At 43.5% G+C, this 23,597-nt stretch overlaps 1 protein-coding gene across 1 annotated transcript in view; it reads right to left on the bottom strand.

Annotated features, from left to right (window-relative positions):
- Positions 1-23,597, bottom strand: part of ADGRD2 (adhesion G protein-coupled receptor D2) — a 999,543-nt gene that overhangs the window by 930,365 nt on the left and 45,581 nt on the right. The window contains exon 2 of the mRNA XM_040324866.1: positions 10,867-10,933. Coding sequence (XP_040180800.1) covers positions 10,867-10,932 — 66 coding nt within the window. The 5' untranslated portion in view covers position 10,933. The remainder of the gene's footprint in view (positions 1-10,866; positions 10,934-23,597) is intronic.

Raw genomic sequence — 23,597 nt, 5'->3', positions numbered from 1 at the left:
CCCGCCTGTGTGTGTTGTTTTTGTGTGCAAAAAACTAATAAAAAGAATTTTCAAAAAATAGCACTTTAGATTTCAAATGTTCGAGTCCCATAGACTTTAACAGGGTTCTAAAGTTCACACGAACATTTGGTGTGTTCGCAAGTTCTGGTGCAAACCGAACAGGGGGGTGTTCGGCTCATCCCTACTCTGCAGAACAGAAAGTGAAGTAATATCTTCTGAACAGGTGCACCGACAGCTAAACAAATGCTGGCTCCTTGCTAAGATCTGGTGTGGAATTTCTGATCAGAAGTGGAATTTTTGATTACAAGTGGAGAGTTAATAACCAGGATTTGCTTTTAGCTGCTTTTAACTGTTTCTGCTGCAAGTGTTCAATTGTTTGTCTTTTTTTCTCTGACACTTTTTAAACAGCTTTTTTTTTCCTTTCTGCTAATTTAGGGGAGTGTTTAATTGTTAACAGGGGAGTGTCTAATTGTTAACAGGTGAGTATATAAGTGTCTGTAAAAACTCCATAAGAGCTGGCTCCTTGCTAAGATCTGGTGTGGAATTTCTGATCAGAAGTGGAATTTTTGATTACAAGTGGAGAGTTAATAACCAGGAGTTTAAAACAAGAGTTAAGACACGAGTCTTCTAAAACTGTAAGTATTATCTTAATCTTCATACAAGTAATTATATTGTAACTGGGAAATGAGTGCTAGCAGGGTTGAAGGTTTTGCTCAGTGCACAGTGTGTCACATGTATGCAAAATTGGTGCAACAGCTCCAAGATGGATACCGCTGTGACAGATGTGAGCAGGTTGCCCTTCTGGAAGCTCGTATTAGAGATCTGGAGGAGCAAGTTGCAACACTGGGTAGAAATGACAACCTTGAAAGGGGTCCTCTGCTCGCTGAGCAAGTGGTCAGTAAGGTTGATGTGGAGGGTGGAGGGGAAAGTCAGGATTATCAGATAGGGAGATGGGTTAATGCAGTTAGAGGGAGTGGAAGGGGCGTGAAGAAAGGGAAGGCCAGTCCTGTATTTGTGCATCAAAACAAATTTGCCAAGTTGGGTGATGATGTGGAGGTGGCAAACACAGAGGTGGCAGCCCTAGATGTTACTGCTACCCCTAACAGCCGGGAGAGCAACCCATCTAGTAGAGGTGGGGAGGGGAGTGCAGGTAGGCCTAGACAGTTGGTGGTAATAGGGGATTCTATAATCAGAAGGACTGATAGAATAATTTGTCGCCAGGATCGCTTCAACCGAATGGTTTGCTGTCTCCCTGGTGCCAGGGTTCGGCATGTGGTGGACCGGGTGGATAAATTACTGGGAGGGGCTGGGCATGACCCAGCTGTCTTGGTCCACGTTGGAACCAATGACAGTATACATGGAAGGTGGAGGCTCCTTAAGAATCAATTTAAAGAACTAGGCTGCAAGATGAAGGGAAGGACCTCCAAGGTGATATTCTCTGAAATATTGCCTGTGCCATGCGCAACACAGGAAAGGCAGGGGGAGATTAGAGAGCTGAATGCATGGCTAAAGACCTGGTGTAGGAAGGAGGGATTTGGGTTTCTAGAGCACTGGGCTGACTTTTCATTGGGGTGCAGCCTATATGCTAAAGACGGTTTGCACTTGAATGGAAGGGGGTCTGCTGTGCTGGGGGAGAGGTTTATGGGAATGCTGGAGGAGTATTTAAACTAGGATTGAGGGGGGAGGGTGAATTAGAATTACATCGAGCAGACAGGTCAGTTAGTGGTCAGACATTAATGGAGAGTGGAATGGGGATAGATGGGGGGAGGGTTATGGCAGGTGACAAGAAAGTTCCCATGTTGCAATCAGCCATTGGAAATAATAGTGCCATTTGTACTACTATAAATTATATGAAAAACACCAGAGAAAAATGTAACAATACATTTAAGTGTTTGTTCACCAATGCCAGAAGTCTGCCAAGCAAAACAGGTGAGCTGGAAGCTCTGATGCATGAGGAGAGCTATGATGTAATCGGTATTGCTGAAACTTGGCTTCAATCCTCACATGACTGGGCTATTAATATTCCTGGCTATGCTCTCTTTCGGAAAGACAGGGTAAAAAGGAAAGGTGGAGGGGTCTGTCTCTATGTGAGAAGTGAAGCATTATGGGTGGAACTGCATACAGATGTGCGTAGTTCAAAATTAATCATTGGAGTTTGTTATAAACCACCCAATGTTAATGAGGAGGTGGAGACTCAGCTCCTTGCACAGATGGAAAGGGCTGCAAGGTCTGGGACGGTGATAATAATGGGGGATTTTAACTACCCAGAAATTGACTGGATTAATGGCACTTCTGGGACAGTTAAAGGACAAAAATTTAAAAACCTATTGCAGGACAATTTTATGGTGCAGTTTATTGAGGCCCCAACTAGGAATGATGCTCTGTTGGACCTGATAATCTCAAACCATGCAGAGCTTATTACTAATGTTCAGATAAAGGAACACCTGGGTAGCAGTGATCATAACATGATTTCATTTAATGTTAACTATAAGCAAGAAATACATACAGGAAATATTAAAACACTAAATTTTAAGAGAGCAAATTTTCCAAGGATGAGGGCTGCTCTCCAGGACTTGGACTGGGAGGGACTATTGGCACATATGAACACAGAACAGAAATGGGAATTCTTCAAAAAGACTGTGTGGAACCTCACTGCAAAGTATGTTCCCATGGGCAATAAGTTTAAAAGGCTAAAAATAAAACCTATGTGGCTCACGGTCAAAGTTAAAAAAGCTATAAACAATAAGAAAGTAGCTTTTAAAAAATATAAAAATGAAGGAACACTAGTGTTGTTTAAATGTTACAAAGAATATAACAGGATATGCAAAAAGGAAATCAAGGATGCAAAAATTCAAAACGAACGACAGATTGCAAAAGATAGTAGGACAAACCCCAAAAAATTCTTTAAATATATTAATAGTAAAAAGGTGAAGTCTGAGCATGTAGGCCCCTTACAAAATAATCTAGAGTGGGTGACTGGGGACAAAGAGAAGGCAAATTTATTAAATGTTTTCTTCAGCTCTGTGTATACAATGGAGCATGGGGGAGCTCATGTCCAAAATGGGGGTGGGAGTGACACAGCCCCAAATCCACAATGGCTCAAAAGTGATATGGTCCAGAAATATTTAGACAGAATAAAGGTGGATAAAGCACCTGGACCTGATGGCATCCACCCACGGATCCTAGGTGAGTTGAGCTCTGTCATTTCAAAGCCACTGTATCTAATATTTAGGGACTCATTAAAGACAGGAATAGTACCACTGGATTGGCGCAGGGCCAATGTGGTGCCCATATTTAAAAAGGGAACAAAGTCTTTACCAAGTAACTATAGACCTGTTAGTTTAACTTCTATAGTTGGGAAGATACTGGAACGTTTAATAAAAGACCACATGGATGAGTTCTTGCTGGAAAAAAACTATTTAAGCAGCAGTCAACATGGATTCATGAAAGACAGAAGTTGTCAGACAAACCTGATTTCCTTTTATGAAGAGGTAAGTAAAACCCTGGACAGAGGCGTGGCTGTGGACGTGATATATTTGGATTTTGCAAAAGCGTTCGATACAGTTCCGCACACACAGCTCATGTGTAAGGTAAGGTCTACAGGATTGGATATATCAGTTTGTAAATGGATAGAAAACTGGCTGAAAGCCAGAATTCAGAGAGTCGTGGTTAATGATTCTTACTCTGAATGGTCCAATGTTATCAGTGGTGTACCCCAAGGTTCAGTGCTGGGACCCTTACTTTTCAATATATTTATAAATGATATTGGGTCTGAGATCAAAAGTAACATTTCTGTCTTTGCAGATGACACCAAGCTATGCAGTGGAATAACGTCCTTACAGGATGTCTCCAATTTACAAGCCGACCTCAATGCTCTGTCTGATTGGGCGACTAAGTGGCAGATGAGGTTTAATGTAGATAAATGTAAAGTTATGCACTTGGGGGCTAAGAATATGCATGCATCATACATACTAGGGGGAGTACAACTGGGGGGGTCTGTAGTGGAGAAAGATCTGGGGGTTTTAGTTGATCATAAGCTCAATAATGGCATGCAATGCCAAGCTGCGGTTTCCAAAGCGAGCAAAGTCCTTTCTTGTATTAAGAGAGGTATGGACTCCAGAGACAGAGATATAATTTTGCCCCTGTACAAATCATTAGTAAGACCTCATCTGGAATATGCAGTTCAGTTTTGGGCACCAGTTCTCAAAAAGGATATAGGAGAACTGGAGAAAGTGCAGAGAAGGGCAACCAAACTGATAAGAGGCATGGAGGAGCTCAGCTATGAGGAAAGATTAGAAGAACTAAATCTATTCACTCTTGAGAAGAGGAGAATTAGGGGGGATATGATCAACATGTACAAATATATAAGAGGTCCATACAGTGAACTTGGTGTTGAGTTATTCACTTTACGGTCATCACTGAGGACAAGGGGGCACTCTTTACGTCTAGAGGAAAAGAGATTTCACCTCCAAATACGGAAAGGTTTTTTCACAGTAAGAGCTGTGAAAATGTGGAACAGACTCCCTCCAGAGGTGGTTCTGGCCAGATCAGTAGATTGCTTTAAGAAAGGTCTGGATTCTTTCCTAAATGTACAGAATATAACTGAGTACTAAGATTTGTAGGTAAAGTTGATCCAGGGTAAATCCGATTGCCTCTCGGGGGATCAGGAAGGAATTTTTTCCCCTGCTGTAGCAAATTGGATCATGCTCTGCTGGGGTTTTTTGCCTTCCTCTGGATCAACTGTGGGTATGGAGTTGGGTGTATAGGATTTTACTGTGTTTTTTTATTTTGTTTTTTGTGGTTGAACTGGATGGACTTGTGTCTTTTTTCAACCTGACTAACTATGTAACTATGTTACAGGGGTGATAACCCTTCCCTATGTTTTCCAAAAAGCTTAAAAATAGATTTTTAAAAATGTACCAGTTCAAAATTACAAACAGATTCTACTTAACAACAAACCTACAGTCCCTGTCTTGTTTGCACCTCCTGTATACTGCTGTTCAGAGTATATAGGGCCTGGGGGCCCCACGCCTTTTCTTTTTTTCAATTTGGGTGCAGGGTTCCCCTTAATATCCATACAAGATCCAAAAGGGCTGGTAATGGACTGGGGGGGTACCCATACCATTCTTCTCAATGATTTTCATCCATTATGCCGGGACCAGACATTACATTAATCTGCCTGGCGGTATTCCCGAGTGTGGCTCGGGGAGAGATTTCAGTGCTATTATCGGTAACCCCAAGCCACACTCAGGATTGCCTCGCTAGATGCTGGAAGAGGTTACTTACCTTGTCCCCGGGATCCAGCGATTTATTTCCACAGTGCACAGTGGCCAGAGTGTTCCCCTGATTCCCTTTCCTGCGAGCGTCGCGATGCAGGGGGGCGGAAAGGCGGCAAGTTCAAACAGTATAAAAGGAAAACACACTGATACAATGTAATCCTATTGGATTACAATAAAAAATAAAATAAAGTGACCTTAGATTGCCCCCCAGTGCTTTCTCCAGTGCCCTTGTCTGAAGTTTTACTGTACTTTGTGACTGTGAACTGCACAGCGACCATGGCATCAAAAAAGCGCACCTCCACCTCAAAATCGCTATGCGACCTGCTGGAAAACAGCGACAGCGATACAGAATCGCTTGCAGAGGAGTTGAGTGACAGCTACTCGTGGGGAAGTTCGTCATCAGCGAAAAGCGATTTCTGCGATGATCCTGCGACTGTGCCCAGCGATGTGCGGACTTGGTGCTCAATTGATTGCGGTACGGAGCACGTAGCACCCCCAAGATTTCCATTTACAGGAGCACCTGGGATCAAAGTGGATGTTGAGGATGACAATCCCTTGGCATACCTCCAACACTTTTTGACTGATGAAGTTATCGCCAAAATTGTTTTGAAGACAAATCGCTACCAGGAGCAACACGCTGCTACCCATCAGCGATTTTCAAGGCGCAGAAAATGGGAACCAGTAACCAGAGAGGGCATCTGGAAGTTTCTTGGCCTTATAATTTTACAGGTAGTGGTGGGGAAACCCCTGCAGAAATGGTACTGGACAACCAACAAATTACTGGCCACTCCTTTTTTTGGCACCGTTATGTCGGAATATAAATTTTCACTCATTATGAAATATTTGCACTGTGCAAATAATGAAGATTTTGATGAGAGTTCTCATCCAGCTCCAAAACGGAAAAAAATTTGGGAGATTTACCAACTTATTTTGAATTATTTTCAGCAGACCTATGTTCCAGAGAGAGACGAAAGTCTGACGAAAGTCTTATGGCCTACAAAAGGTAGACTTAGCTGGATACAATTTATTGCATCAAAGCGCACTCAATTTGGCATAAAGTTATTTATGCTATGTGAATCCAGCTCTGGGTACATCTGGAATTCGTTCCGGTACACAGGGAAAGGGACCAAATTCTGCCAGCGATTCAGCAGTTTTGGAATGGCAACCGTTTTGGTTCTTTCTTTGATTGAGCCATTGCTGAACCAGGGCTACTGTGTCACCACAGACAGTTTTTATACGTCCCCAGAACTCTATGAGTTCCTTCTCCTGAACAAGACGGACGCATATGGGACCGTGAGGCCTATCCGGCTTGACATGCTGTCAACCTTTGCCAATAAAAAGCTTGGGGCAGGAGAAGTAGTTGCCTGGCAGAAAGGAAAAATGATAGCACTGAGGTGGCAGGACAAAAAAGACGTGTGCCTTATGAGTACCATTCATAACACCTTGACCGTAATGGTACACACCAAAGGTGGAAAGGATGTGATGAAGCCACAGGTTGTGTTGGACTACAACAACACCATGGGAGGTGTGGACAGAGCTGACCAGGCCATGACCTTTTATCCAGCCATGAGGAAGCAACAAAAAAAGTTATAAAAAAAATCTTCAGGCATCTTCTGGAACAGTGCCTGTGGAATGTCTTCTTTCTTCTGAAAAAAGAGAGTGACAGGCCTATGGTCCATGCGGACTTTTAGGTGAATTCAGAAAGACTTAGGCCGGCGTATCAGTAGATACGCCGGCCTAAGTCTGAATTTGCGCCGGCGCTAATTTAAGTGTATTCTGGAAACCAGATACGCTTAAATTAGGCACAGATACGAGCGGCGTATGTGTCTTACACCGTCGTATCCTAAAGTGTAATTTTTAGGCTGACCGCTAGGTGGCGCTTCCATTGCGGTCGGCGTAGAATATGTAAATCACTAGATACGCCTATTCACAAACGTACGCCCGGCCGACGCAGTACAGACACACTGTTTACGTAACGCATTATCAGGCCTAAAGTTATTCCATCAAATAGCTGGAATAGTAATGTTAAGTATGGCCGCCGTTCCCGCGTCGAAATTCGAAAATTTTACGTTGTTTGCGTAAGTCGTCCGTGAATAGGGGTTTACGTCATTTACGTCCACGTTGAAACGAATAGGACCGTGCGGCGTTCTTTGCCGCAATGCACACTGGGATATGTAGGCGGACGGCGCATGCGCCGTTCATAAAATACGTCAATCACGTAAGGTCACCCCCCATTACCATAAAACACGCCCCCTCAGCTAAATTTTAATTAGGCGTCATTACGCCCGCCCGATTTACGCTGCCGTAACTTAGCAGGCAAGTACTTTGTGAATCATGTACTTGCCTCGCTAACTTACGGCGGCGTAGTGTAAACACGATACACTACGCCGCCGCAACGGTACGCCTGCCTACCTGAATCTAGCTACAAGTGTGGAAGGTTGCAGAAATCATCTTTCTAAAGCACCAGACGCCAATGGCTGTAAACTGATCTGGACGTCGGGCTGCTGGTGTTGTGAACCCTGAACGACTGACTGGTTTGTCACTTTATGGACTACATTCCACCCACTGAAAAGAAAACAGTACCCACAAGGATGTGTGTGGTTTGCTGCTCCAAGCGTGACGACACCGGTAGAAAAATCCGAAAAGAAACCCGTTTCTATTGTCCTGACTGTGACGTTGGACTTTGTGCTGTACCTTGTTTTAAAATTTTCCATACCCGAGACGTTTACTGACTACTAATATTGCACCCTTGTTTGACCAAAAAAAAATCTGTGTTTTTGATTATATTATTTACTAAAATATATTGAATAAAAAGTATTGTTATTATTAAATTATTATTTGTTATTATTTATTATATTATAATGTATGATTTTGTGTTTCAAACTTTATCATACCCGAGACATCTACTAGACTCTGGTTTGGACAGATTTAGGTGAGTTATCCCTAAGGCCTCGTACACACGACCGAACATGTTTGCTGAAACTGGTCCGCCGTGTAGGGCCGACCGGACAATTTTCCGGCCGACCGGACAGGTTTCCAGCGGACAAATGTTTCTTAGCATGTTAAGAAACATGTCTGCTGGAAGTCTGTCCGTCGAACATGTCCGATGGTCAGTACGACTCATCGGACATGTCCGCTGGCCCGAAAACCCGCGCATGGCGTCGAAGTGATTCAACGCATACGTGGAAGCATTGAACTTCCGGGTTCGCGCACGTCACCGCGTCATCGTCGCCGCCACATCGCCGCCAGGTCTGTCCGCGGGGAATTTGGTCTGATGGTGTGTACAGCCATCAGACCAAATGATCTCAGCGGACATGTCCAATGAAAACGGTCCGCGGACTGTTTTCATCGGACATGTCCGCTCGTCTGTACGAGGCCTTAGAATTACAGGCCTTCAATCTAAAACACCAAATTTCAATGCAAAATAATGGTACCGCTTTCAGCACCTAAAATCTAAAAGAATCATACCGCCAGGGAGGTTAAAGCCGCAAGCAGTTTTAAATGACTTTCCTATAGAAATGTCATTTTGTGCAGGGACAGTTCTAAACACGTGCCACTTCACAGGCATACTATAGACACCCAGCAGGTACAATATTTAAAGGAGTATTTTTTTTTTTCACTTTAAGCATCATTAAAATCACTGCTCCCGAAAAATCAGCCGTTTTTAAATCTTTTTTTTGCATCGATACATGTCCCCTAGGGTAGGACACGGGTCCCCAAACCCTTTTTAGGACAATAACTTGCATATTAGCCTTTAAAATTAGCACTTTTGATTTCGAAACTTTCGAGTCCCATAGACTTTAACAGGGTTCTAAAATTCGCGCAAACTTTCGGTACGTTCGCAGGTTCTGGTGCGAACCGAACCGGGGGGTGTTCGACTCATCCCTACTGCTGATAATATTTGTCAATGTATCAACTTTGGCCTGTTCCTCAACCCAGAAAGCTCTCTGCCTGCTTGACCCTTGTCTAGACACCAATGACAAATCTGTTCTTCAACTCAAACTGAACTCAGATTCTCAATAGAGTGCTGTTTCACATGTAGTCTCTTCCTGTGGATCTGCTTCTTGTTTTCAAGATTTTTCCATGTTCAGCATCACAACCCCCTACCTTAAATGTGAGTATTATTTATCTTATTTTACTTTCTGCATGGGATAGATTTTGTATTTGTATTTGTATTTGGTATAGTGACATAATCACTTTAAAGGTGTTACAAACCTCTGAAATTAAAATTAAAATAATATTTTCTTTTATAGTGTGTACTTGCCTCGATCCAAAGCACCTAGTGTGATTTCTGTCTGCTCCCTCTGCCACCTGGAGTCACTTCTCCTGTTTATGCTGTCTAGTGTGTGACATCAGATCCCTGCCCTCTGCCTGCTATAACTGAGAACTAATTTTTGTTCTGTGTATTTTAGAAGGCTGTAGAGGAGAGAGGACAGCAGATAAATCTTTATAACTTGTGTAGGGGGGTTTGTTTTATCTCTGTTTATCAGCTGAGGTTTGTCACTTCACTGGGTATATGCACTTCACTGGGTATATTACAACCACTTTAACCACTTAAGGACCCCTTCACGCCGATATACGTCGGCAGATATACGTCTTTATATACGTCTCTTTAAGCCCAGCCGTGGGGCCGTTCCGAGGCTCCGTGACCGCGCTCGCGGGACCCACGTACCGGATCGCCGCCGGTGTCCTACGATCGGTCACCGGAGCTGAAGAACGGGAAGAGGTGAACACACCTTCCCCGTTCTTCATTGTGGCAGTGTCAGTGATCGTCTGTTCCCTGATATAGGGAAAGACGATCACTGATGTCACACGTCCAGCCCCGCCCCCTACAGTTAGACACAAATATGAGGTCACACTTAACCCCTACAGTGCCCCCTAGTGGTTAACTCCTAAACTGCAATTGTCATTTTCACAGTAAACAGTGCATTTTTATAGCACTTTTTGCTGTGAAAATGACAATGGTCCCAAAAATGTGTCAAAATTGTCCAATGTGTCCACCATAATGTCGCAGTCACGAAAAAAATCACTGATCGCCGCCATTAGTAGTAAAAAAAAATATTAATAAAAATGCAATAAAACTATCCCCTATTTTGTAAACGCTATAAATTTTGCCCAAACCAATCGATAAACGCTTATTGCGATTTTTTTTGCCAAAAATAGGTAGAAGAATATGTATCAGCCTAAACTGAGGAAAAAATATGTTTTTTTTATATATTTTTGGGGAATATATATATATATATATTTTTAGCAAAAAGTAAAAAATATTGAAATTTTTACAAAATTGTCGCTCTATTTTTGTTTATAGCGCAAAAAATAAAAACCACAGAGGTGATCAAATACCACCAAAAGAAAGCTCTATTTGTGGGAATAAAAGGACGCCAATTTTGTTTGGGAGCCACGTCGCACGACCGCGCAATTGTCAGTTAAAGCGACGCAGTGCCGAATCGCAAAAAGGGGCAAGGTCCTTAACCTGCATAATAGTCCGGGTATTAAGTGGTTAAGGTAAAAAGATACTTTGCAAAACAACAAATAAAAGCCTCTTTGTTTATTCTGAGCTGAGTGAAAATGGGCAATGCTAGCTTACCAGAAAGACAAAAAGCAGGATCTTGAAAATGTGATGATTTATTTTAAATATACACTGTGATCCCATCCTGAAAAAGAGAAAACAAGGAAAGAAGTATGAGATTTCTGAAAAAACAAACAAAAAACAAACAAAGTTTTACTATAAAAGTCAGTCTTGTTACCAGAGTATGATGCTGCTTAGGCATTTTAGGTGGAGTTACTTACACATGTTATATTTATGTAGCAGTCCCAGACCTCTTTAGTAGTGATGGGCGAATGGTTCGGCTCGAGCATAAGTTCGGGCCAAACTTTGGTTGTTCGGATGCAGAGTTCTGGGCAAATTTAAAAGCCGCAGAACCCTGTTAATGTCTATGGGACACTAACATGAAAAACCAAAAGTGCTAATTTTAAAGGCTTATATAAAAGTTATTGTCATAAAAAGTGTTTGGGGACCCGGGTCCTGCCCCAGTGGACATGTATCAATGGAATTATTATTTTTTTTAAAACTGCAGTTTTTTCGGGAGCAGCGATTTTACTAATGCTTAAAGCGATGTTCTAGCCATTTTTATTTAAAAAAAATCAAGTCAGCAGCTACAAACACTGTAGCTGCTGACTTTTATTAAGGACACTTACCTGTCCAGGGAGCCTGTGATGTTGGCCCCCCAAGGCCGAACCGTCCATTGGATCGGCGCCGCCATCCTAACTAAGGGAAACAGACAGTGGAGCCTTGCGGCTTCACTGCCCGTTTCCTACTTGCGAATGCACGAGTCGCGGCGCTTTGTGAATGGCCAGCTGTCTTCTGGGGGACACACAGGTCTCAGAAGACAGCGCGCTCCATTACCCAGAAAAACACGTGAGGGGGGAAGAAAAAGAAGAGCTTTGCGGTATAGGAAGTGGCAGATTAGGAAGACTGGAAAAAAGGTTTGGGAACAACTGCGCTAAGGTAAATAATTGGGATTAATAAGCAGCAATTAGATTGTGTATAAACAAAGAAATAACGGAAAAAAGAATAATTGCGCTAAACCCAAACATGCACTAGTGATTAAACTAATAACCAAGTGTGTGTGTAAAACCACTGTGTCCGTGTCTAACACACAAACTCAGTGGAATCAGGGGGCCAGATGGCCTCTCTGCTAGCAATAATATATATGAACCAAGTGGTCAATAACATAAATGATTGTGAACCATAGCCACAATAATTGTTAAAGAAATTAACAAAACATATAATAATATATTAATATAAAGTCCATATAGTCCAAAATAATTTTTAGAAGATAAGTTGTAGGTCCATATAGCAAATGAAGACACCCGTGAAGATTCCAGAAATGTAGTAATAAAACACCAAACGTGAATCCTCCACCAATCGTGCAGCTGCTTACCAGAACTCTGGGTCCTGCCGGACCACTATCAGCATATTTCTCAACCAAAGATTTAAGGCAGCAGTAAGTCCTCCACTTGTACTAGAACCAATCCGTACTCAACGATGGACATAGAAAATAAGACAGAGCTCCACATGGCATAAAATCCGGTTGATTTATTAAAATAATAGTAAAACTATGTACATACAACTCACGATTCGGTTGAAAAAAGACAGCAATTGGCCTGTAACGCCGGCCGGTCGTATCAGGAACCAAAGAGCCACTCGTTGGAGTAATGCAAGGGATGGCGTCCACACGTCACTCACTCCACCCTGGAATCCACCCTCACTCCTGAACATGGAAAAATCTTGAAAACAAGAAGCAGATCCACAGGAAGAGACTACATGTGAAACAGCACTCTATTGAGAATCTGAGTTCAGTTTGAGTTGAAGAACAGATTTGTCATTGGTGTCTAGACAACGAGTGGCTCTTTGGTTCCTGATACGACCGGCCGGCGTTACAGGCCAATTGCTGTCTTTTTTCAACCGAATCGTGAGTTGTATGTACATAGTTTTACTATTATTTTAATAAATCAACCGGATTTTATGCCATGTGGAGCTCTGTCTTATTTTCTATGTCCATCGTTGAGTACGGATTGGTTCTAGTACAAGTGGAGGACTTACTGCTGCCTTAAATCTTTGGTTGAGAAATATGCTGATAGTGGTCCGGCAGGACCCAGAGTTCTGGTAAGCAGCTGCACGATTGGTGGAGGATTCACGTTTGGTGTTTTATTACTACATTTCTGGAATCTTCACGGGTGTCTTCATTTGCTATATGGACCTACAACTTATCTTCTAAAAATTATTTTGGACTATATGGACTTTATATTAATATATTATTATATGTTTTGTTAATTTCTTTAACAATTATTGTGGCTATGGTTCACAATCATTTATGTTATTGACCACTTGGTTCATATATATTAGTGCTAGCAGAGAGGCCATCTGGCCCCCTGATTCCACTGAGTTTGTGTGTTAGACACGGACACAGTGGTTTTACACACACACTTGGTTATTAGTTTAATCACTAGTGCATGTTTGGGTTTAGCGCAATTATTCTTTTTTCCGAGATTAGGAAGACTGGCTAGCAACAGACGTTTCTGCTAAGTAAAAAAATATATTTTTCAAATGTTTTTTTATTGATTTTTTGGAGAATGTTAATGTAATTTTTTATTTTAGGGTGGACCTCTGCTTTAAAGTGAAACAATAAAAATTAAATATTCCTTTAAATTTCATGCCTATATGTCTATAGTATGCCTGTAAACTGGCGCATTGTTCCCGTATTTAGAACAGTCCTGCAGAAAAATTAAATTTCTAAAGGAAAAAAGTCATTTAAAACTGATCGCGGCTGTAATGAATTGTCGGATCTCGGCAATATACATAAAACTCATTGAAAAAATTAGATTCCAGCCCCCTTATGTGAATTGGTAATGGCATACATTGTACCCCTACCATTTCACAAAAAAAGTGTCAAAAATGTTAAAAAAGACAGCTTGGTACAAGTCCTTTATTAAAAACTAAAAAAACTAAAAATGCCCGCAACATGTATCAACGTTGCCCGAAAACCCCCCAAAAAAAAAAAATATGTAACAGTTCCACCTCCATAGGAGGCTCCTGCCAAAGGATGCTTCTTCTCGATGACAGCTGTTATATAGCTTAGGGCAGGGCCACCGGGATGACATAAACGGGTGACCCTGCCCCCCTCTGATGCCAAGGGTTTTATTACATTTTTTTTTTGGGCGGCGTTGATTTACATCGCGGGACATTTTTATTTTTTAATAAAGGACTTGTACCAAGCTGTCTCTTGTCTTTTTTACCGTTATTGACACATTTTTTTTGTGAAATGGTAGGGGTACGATGTACCCCGTTACCAACTCACATAGGGGGGCCGGGATCTGGGGGTCCCAAAGGGCCTGGTAATGGGCTGGGGGGGGGAACCCAATGCCATTTTTTTCAAATTTTTTTTGTATATTGCTGAGACCCGACAATTCATTACAGCCGCGATCAGTTTTAAATAACTTTTTTCCTTTCGAAAATGTCATTTTGTGCAGGGACAGTTCTAAACACAGGAGAAATGTGCCACTTTACAGACATACTATAGATACCCCCAGGCACTAAATTTAAAGGAATATTTAATTTTTATTGTTTCACTTTAAGCATTATTAAAATCACTGCTCCCGTCCGTTTTTAATACTTTTTTTTTCATTGATACATGTCCCCTGGGGCAGAACCCAGGTCCCCCAACACTTTTTATGACAATAACTTGCATATAAGCCTTTAAAATTAACACTTTTGTTCTTTCATGTTCATGTCCCATAGACTTTAACGGGTTTCGTTTTTGCCTGTTTGCAAGTTCTGGTGCAAACCAAACGGGGGGGGGGTGTTTGGATCATCCTTACTCTTTAGGCCTTATAGTCACCTCCAGGGTTTACGGAGAGCTGACATCCTTCAGTGTAGAGTGAGTTACAAGGCATGGTGGGTGTATTGCAAGATGAACAGGTGGGCGCCAGACACTTTTTGAATGCAAAGAGATTTACTGTCTCTTAAATAGAACTTTGGGAGAGGGTTGGGGCCAGGACACCCTTAGGTAGATGCAAAGATAATTGGCAGACTCCGAAACTTCTATAGGTAAACAGTTATACATGTGAAGGCCTACACCACTTCTGTATAGGTAGGATCTCTGTCTCCTATGGCATTGATCTTGTAGCTGTTACTAACTGTAATGATATTCAACTATTTGCAACACATCAGTTCTCTTTGCCCCACACTCACTCAATGTGGGTCTAGCCACTGGATCACCGGAGCACAGTAGCACACAGTATCTTCCTCAAGTATTACCCCCGCTTCACCCTGCTGGGTCCCTGGCTTGGCACTCACAGATACTCTTCAAGCTTCACCTCTGCTGACACGTTAGGTCCCTGGCTTGGCACTCCACAAGCATCACCTCTGCTCTCCCGCTAGGTCCCTGACTTGGCACTGCGAGAAGTTTTCCCATTTCTTCACTGTCCCCGGCTGGGAAGAAGTCTGCTCTGGTACTGGCCTCAGCTTACTCACAATGGTCTCTTGTAGGAAGGTGGTAACAGCTTTCCTTCTACCTCCTACCACGACTGGTTCCCTTCTGGTTGGACTACAAGCCTGCAGTCCCAACCCTATGCTGCTTTTCCTCTTAATGGACAGGCCCTCAGACAGCCTAGAAGCCAGATGTCTCCGGGATAGACTTTAGGTTTCTGGCCTAGCAGCCCGGGGCTATACAACAAACATCCACCCAGACAGCTGTCCAGTTGGCACAGAACCCCAAATCACCCGACTCCGCCCAAATAAATAGGTTCTCCCAGCAAGACAAGGGACCCAGGAAAATCCCTGCTCATTGGCTGAGACACCCCATTCATTCCTAATCAGTCCTTGCCATGCCCTTGTTAAACCTAAGGTCACCAGATACCAGACCACCTAGTGACAGAAGAGAGAAGTGCAGCAATTCCAGAATTAGGGCAAAAATCAATTGACCTCCTAACAATTGGCCAAGGCAACTATCACTTGGCATCTAAATTTAATAGCAACCCTGCCGAAACATCAGGGTGCTACATCTATATTTAGAATATGCCACAGGCCCCAAGTACTGACAAGGAGGAAGAGACTATGAACAAGGTTGGGACCATAATATTAATGGGGGATTTTAACTACCCTAAAAGTAACTGATATTATAGCAGACCAGTAAAAGGACAGAAAACAGATTCCCCAGTGTGGAGGAAAGCTCTACAAACCTTAGACTGAATGTGAATATAGTCACCAAAGCACACAGAACACAAACAGTAAGTACACATATAACCAACCCTGTTACCCAACAGGGGACTTCAACTAGGGTGGAAAGGATATTTACAAGTTACCTATGCTAATAATGCTACAAACACCTTGTAAGGTGCAAGAGGTGGATCAAATCTTCAGCTTGCAATTCATAAAACAGAATCCAGTCTAAAAGAATAAAGGACACATCTAAATGTACCCCATTTTCTGTTAACTTAATAGCCAAAGATGATCATCTAATAGTAAGGCTATATAGCATCATTTAGGGGTTGATTTACTAAAGACAAATAGGCTGTTCACTGTCTATGGGAATTTACAAATTTGCAACCAATTTTTTCTTTAGCTTAGTGAATGCAGTGAATTATCACTTTGCAAAGGATATCCAAACCTGTGCAAGGACAAGAATTAAACAATAGTTTTTCTTGCACATGGCTGGCTGATGAAAACCAGCAGAGACTCAATTTCACGAGACTAAGAGCAAATTCCCTTGCAAAGTTCAAATTGTCTTGCCAAGAGAATAGCCGTTTTGCCTTTAGTAAATCAACTCTGTTGTGTACTACAGCTATTTTTTTTAAAGTGTTTGTAACCCCAACAATGAACTTCTCTTATTCAGTCTATTTTAGTCTGTGAAATAAATCATGAAAAACATTACATTATAATCGATAAGTGCAAAAAGGGTCTGTTGATAATGTAAACAATGCAGAGCTGTCCTGTACACGCGTCCTGTGTTATCTTAAGGAATCTAATTAGCCCTCCAAGTTTTTTCTTGGGACTACAAAATAATTAGTAATGATGCCACATTTAGCTGCTCACGTTTTCCTAGGCAGACTTGCCAACAGTACTGCAAAAAATCTCTGTCTTATATGTCACGAGTTGGGGCTCCACCAGTCTGCAGCATTGTCTCTTTCAGTCAGCCAGTGGCACAAGCTGAAAAAATCTGGAAATATACCTTTACTCTTATTTTTTCATCATTTTAATTTTTTTGTATATTTTGTGACTTTTTTGTATTTTTGGAGAAAGGATAGTGGGTGAATTTGAGTACTTAAGCAAAAGACAACTGGGCAGGGTTCACACCTTTTCAGTCCATAACAATTGAGTTCACCGCGCTCCTCGACCTCGTAATCTCTCTTCTGACCTACCTAGAGATGTGATATGCCGTCTCCACTATTTCAAAGACAAGAATGCTATCATGATCAAAATATGGAACACCCCTAACATTGACTTTGATGGAGCCACTCTTAACATATTTCCGGATATATCAAAGGAAACCCTTGACCGTCGCAGGGCTCTAAAACCACTTTTGGAGCAACTTAGAAGTGATGGGACTACTTATCGGTGGGGATTCCCTGCATGCTTAATTGCGACCAAGAATGGCCGATCTTCTACGCTGCGGTTCCCTGAGGACCTCCCTACTTTTCTACAGGATCTTCATCTACCGCGCATGGAGCTCCCGGGTTGGCAGAACCCCATTCCCACTTTCTCCACTCTTCGCTCCTCCCAATGGAAGAAGACCCCTGCCAAACAGGGCCGAATTTCTGCTCCAAGCTCGTCCCAGAAAAATGGGTGAGGCACTCCTGTACACCCAATCATTTACCTTTCTAGCATTTCTCCTTACAGTGATGAAAGCATTTGGTTCAGTTTAATGTCTTCATTTTTACTATTAGAAGCTTGGTTTGCCACATTGAACATTACTTGGCATGTTCCTGATGTTATATTACTGCGTTTAAACTGAACCGTTTCCTGTTTTTTGCTCTTTGGCGCCCCCCCTTTTTTTTTTTTGTCCTTCCTTGCGCCATGTTGAATTCATATTACCTTAATTAGTAGGCTGACCCAGTATTTGGAGAATGCTATATTCGTGTTTTATACATTGCTGGTTTCTTTATGTGACAATCCCTTTTTTACAGGTCGTTAGCTGACGGAGCTATTGGCTCCATTTTAATACCCTTGATGCGGGCATCGCTCCCTGCCCCTCTCCTTTTGGGGTTGCTGGGAATTGGCGGGCTTGTTTTTTTCCTTATTTTTTTCTTAAATTTCTCTTTGACTGCCTGTTTCCCTCATCCCCACTGGGACGCAGATTTCTGTGTGTTTGTCACCTCAATCCCAATTGTTCTACGAAATGTTGTAGTACTGCTCATATGTTCTTGTGTTTTTTCTTTTCTTCTGTTCATTTCCCCATATTGTCTTCTCTTTCTTCACCCCCCCTTTCCTTCCTGTTCCCCTCCCTTCCCTAGCTTGCCGGCACGCTTGGCTATTTGGATTGTTGAGCTGTCTCTTCCTGAGGACATGGCTACCCTGAAAATCTCCTCATATAATGTAAGGGGCCTTAGTGTGGTCGCCAAGAGACATCAAGTGATGCGGGAACTAAAGAATTCTGCCTGCTCTATTGTTTTCCTTCAGGAAACTTACTTGACCCACACTACATCTGTTAAACTATACTCACCACAATTCCCGCAATGGTACTATAGTTTATCAGATACAAACAAGGCCAAGGGAGTGGCCATTGGATTCAGCAAGAATGCATCATTTCGATTTACTGATATGTTAGCGGATGATCATGGTTGTTTTCTTTTTGTCAAAGGCTTTATAGGCAACACTAGCTGTACTGTGACCAATATTTACTGTCCCAATCATAATCAACCTACTTTTTTCACCCAAACTCTCACAAAGCTTTCACGTTTTGCTGAGGGTATGGTTGTTCTTGCGGGTGATATAAATATGCCTTTAGATCCTACGATAGACACCTCACTAGGCCGTTCGAGTATCCAATTCAAGAGACTAACACAGGTAAAGAAAAAACTTTTAGATCTCCAACTCATGGACAATTGGCATCTCCTGCACCCTAAAGACAGAGATTATTCCCATTTCTCTAAATCCCACTACTCTTATTCCAGAATAGATAATATTTTTCTGGATCATTTCCACCTAGCCCTTTTACGTTCAGCCTGCATAGGGACTGCCACTCTCTCTGATCACACCCCTGTTTCTATCTGCTTGACTGTGCCCGACTTGCCTCATCGCCCCAATAATTGGAAACTCAATGATTCACTCATTACAAATCCGACGGAGGTCTCCATTCTAACTAAATCTCTCTCCCAATACTTTGAAGAAAACTCTGGTTCGGACACCTCCCCCACTCTTTTGTGGGAAGCGCATAAGGCGCTAATAAGGGGTAACCTTATAGAATTGGGTGCGAGGAAAAAAAGGGAGCATGGTCAACAGCTTAAACAGGTCTTGCATCAGATTGCTGAGTTAGATAAACAACACAAACTTTCATTACACGCTTCTCATTTGGAAGCTCTCACACTTAAGAGAGAAGAACTCAAAAATCTCCTTGCCCTTGAAACTAAGCGAAAATTTCACTACATATCCCAGAAGGTGTATGAATGGGGTAACAAACCGGGTAAAATGTTAGCTAGATCCCTCACAGCCAGAAAGACCCTCTCTTTCATACCCAAAGTGAAATTACCATCAGGAGATTTAGTACACACCACTCCCCAAATCACAAAGGCTTTCAGGGAATTTTACGCTGCCTTGTATAATGTTGAGGGTGGCTTGGCCTCTTTACCACTCTCGGAAAAACGTAAATGGATCCTTACTTATCTTAGAGAGGCCAACCTTCCTAGACTGTCGAGGTCAGCCCTTAATGACCTTAAAGCCAACTTCTCCATAGAAGAATTTAAATGTGCACTGAAATCCTTTTCTTCAGGTAAAGCTACTGGGCCTGATGGTTTCACACTCTTATATTATAAAACGTTTGGTGATATTTTACTGCCTCATTTCGTAGCCTATGCTAACTCCGTCTCCCATAAATCTGCCCTTCGCCCTGAATCCTTATCCGCCCACATCACGGTCATCCCTAAACCAGATAAAAACCCTACCCTATGCAGTAGTTACAGGCCCATTTCCCTCCTAAATATTGACACCAAACCGTTTGCCAAGGTTATAGTGAACAGGTTACTTCCCCTCCTACCCAAATGGGTTTCGGCTGAACAGACCGGGTTCATCCCTAACAGAGAGGCCAGAGACAACTCTCTTCGCACTCTGTCCTTGATCCATTATGTTCGGAGGTGCTCCCAGCCCACCCTCCTTCTTTCCACCCATGCTTAAAAAGCATTTGACAGGGTGGACTGGGACTACCTTAAAACTACCCTCCGTCATTTTGGTCTTGGCCCTAAAATGTTTTACCGTATTTCCTCTCTTTATTCTAACCCCACCGCACAAGTACGTGTCAATGGCTCCTTAAGTGACCCCTTTACATTACATAACGGAACTAGACAAGGCTGCCCTTTATCCCCTATTTTATTTGCTATTTCGCTTGAACCCTTCTTGGCCACCATTAGAAATAACAGGAGCATTAATGGCATTAGAGTCGGTACCAGAGTACATAAATATGCAGCTTACGCTGATGACATTCTATTCTTTATTCAACAGCCACGTATCTCACTGTCAAATTTAATGTCAGATTTCTCCTCTTTCCAGATGCTCTCTAATTTTAAGATTAATCTTTCCAAATCTGAGATTTTAAATATAACAGTACCCCGAACGATAGCTGATCAGCTGAAACCCCTATTTCCTTTTCGTTGGGAACCGTCACACATGAAATACCTTGGCATTTACCTGACTCCTCACCTTCACTCCCTTTTCAGGCATAATTATATCCCTCTTCTAAACGCCATTAAAGAGGACCTTCGAAAATGTCTCTCTCTTACACATTCATGGTTAGGCAAAGTTAATATAATCAAGATGAACATACTTCCCCGCGTTCACTTTCTATTGCAAATGATCCCCATAAAAGTTCTTATGGATTTCTTTGCTCTTTTACAGACCATGATCACCCGCTTCATATGGAGAGACGGGCATCCTAGGGTTTCTAGGGAGACTCTTTTTAGGGCCAAATGCTCCGGTGGACTATCTCTACCCAATTTTAAAACTTATTATCAAGCAGTTATACTATCACGTATAGCGGACTGGAAGTATGCAAATTATGGTTCCAACTGGAGAATTCCCTATGTTACTCTGATCTTTCTTCGACCCCTTGGATCCCACGCTCTTTTAGAAATCTTTCCCCTAATACCTCGCCTCTTACTCTAATCTCTTTACAAGTATGGGACGGTCTCCATAAGAGATTCACATGGTCATATGATTCTCCACTAACCCCATTAGTGTTTCATAAATATTTTGCACCAGGCTCCATTGACCCAGGTGTTCAAGCATGGTCACCAGGTGGCCCTCTCCTCTTACATCATGTTGTCTCGTCCAATTGCCTTAGACCTCTGCCCGAGATTTTGGGTCATGGTTCACCCTCATTCCTGGACAGATGGAGATACAACCAATTGAGTTGCTTTATCCGATCTCTTCCACATCCTTTACGGGGTATCCAGGATCTCAATGGCATAGAACAGGTCTTTCTTCATAAAGACCCCCCTATACATTGCATTTCCCAATTTTACAGGGCCCTTATAGATTTGCAATGCCCTATGTACCTGGGATACTTATCCAAGTGGGAGGGAGACTTGGGAGCTAGTATCACAGATAAAGAAAAAGACAAAGGGCTAGATTCACAGAAGAGATACGACGGCGTTTCTCTGAAACGCCGTCGTATCTCTCAGAGTATCTATGCGACTGATTAATAGAATCAGTTACGCATAGATAGCCCTTAGATCCGACAGGTGTAATTGACTTACACTGTCGGATCTTAGGATGCAGTACCTCGGCTGCCGCTGGGTGGAGTTTGCATCGTGTATGCAAATTAGCAGTTACGGCGATCCACGAAGGTTTTTCCCGTCGTTACGTCGGCGCAAGTCTTAGTTTCCCGTAGCAAAATTAGATGTACTTTAACATGGTGTAAAATTACTCCACCACGTTAAAGTATGCCCGTCGTTCCCGCGTCGCTTTTGAATTTTTTGTTTTTTACGGCGTAAGTACGTTACGCACGTCGCCATATCACAAACACGTCGCGCCGCCGTAATTTCGCTCAAAACACGTCGTGAAAATTGCGAACGGAGCATATTTGCGGCGGTGTAACGTAAACGGGTTACGTTACACGGCCGCAATTGTACCTGAATCTGGCCCATAGTGCTTAAACTTACACATGTTTCCTCTTTGGCTTCTTCCATGGCTGAATCTAACTTCAAACTCCTCACTAGATGGCACCACACGCCTGTTAAACTTCACCATATGTTTCCTAATAACTCTCCACTCTGTTGGAGTAACTGCGGTCAGAATGCTACCCATGCCCACATCTGGTGGCTCTGCCCTTTCATTCGGCCTTACTGGGTAGAGATATTAAACCTGATACACCAGCAGGGACGGACTGGGCCGGGATGCAAGGTGGACATTTCCCCCCAGGCCGTCCCGACTTATATGCAAAACGGCCGCAACCCTCGCGGCCGTTTTTTTTTTCTTTGATGAAGTCGGCCAGATGCACTTTCCGGGACTTGAACAGTAGGCGGCAGGCCACACAAACGCCCTGTGATTGGCCGAACAGGGTCATGTGCGGCCGCACGCTGTGAAATTCTGGGAATTGTAGTCATGATGTGAGACTCGCATCATGACTGCAAGTCCCAGAATTCCACAGCGAGTGGGCGCACATGACCCTGTTCGGCCAATCACAGGGTATTTGTGTTGCGAGCGCCCTGCAAAAAGATCGACGGAGGCGGAGCTGGTCACGTGTGGATGCGGCCAAGCGCGGCTGGTCGTGACCACTTGCTGGAGTCCCGCCTCTGCCTGGGGCGCTGTGTGTTTCTCATCTACCCCCCTCTCTGTCAGCGCCCCTCCCCCAGCCATCCTACTCTGTCAACCCACCTCCTCATTGTCAGCCCACCCCCCCCTTTGTCAACCCACCTTCTCTCTGTCAGCCCTCCTCTGTCAGCCCACCCCCCCTTTGTCAGCCCACCCCCCTTCTGTCAGCCCACCCCCCTTTGTCAGCCCACTCCCCCTCTGTCAGACCACCCCCCCCTTTGTCAGCCCACCCCTCCTCTGTCAGCCCACAGTCCACCCCCCCCCTCTGTCAGTCCACCCCTTCTCTGTCAGCTCCCCTCTGTCAGCTCACCCCCCCTCTGTCAGCTCCCCTCTTTCAGCCCCCACCCCCTCTCAGGGAACCCCTCCTCTATCAGCTCCCCTTTGTCAGCCCACCCCCCTCTGTCAGTTCCCCTCTGTCAGCCCACCCCCCCTCTTTCAGCCCCCACCCCCACTCAGCCCACTACTTCTCAGTCAGCCCACCGCCTCTCTGTCAGCCCAACCCCCCTCTGTAAGTTCCCCTCTGTCAGCCCACCCCCCTCTCAGCCCACCCCCCCTCTGTCAGCCCACCTTCCCTCTCAGCCCACCTCTCCTCTGTCAGCCCACCCCCTCTCTGTCAGCCCCCTCTGTCAGCCCACTCCCTGTCAGCTCACCCCCTTCTCAGCCCACTCCTCCTCTGTCAGCCCACCCCCTCTCTGTCAGCCCACCCCCTCTCAGCCCACTCCTCCTCTGTCAGCCCACACCCCCTCTCAGCCCACTCCTCCTCCGTCAGCCCACCCCCTACTCAGCCCACTCCT

Source organism: Rana temporaria, chromosome 9, assembly GCF_905171775.1.
Source record: "Rana temporaria chromosome 9, aRanTem1.1, whole genome shotgun sequence".
NCBI lineage: Eukaryota > Metazoa > Chordata > Amphibia > Anura > Ranidae > Rana > Rana temporaria.
This window is presented reverse-complemented; position numbering and strand designations above follow the sequence as displayed.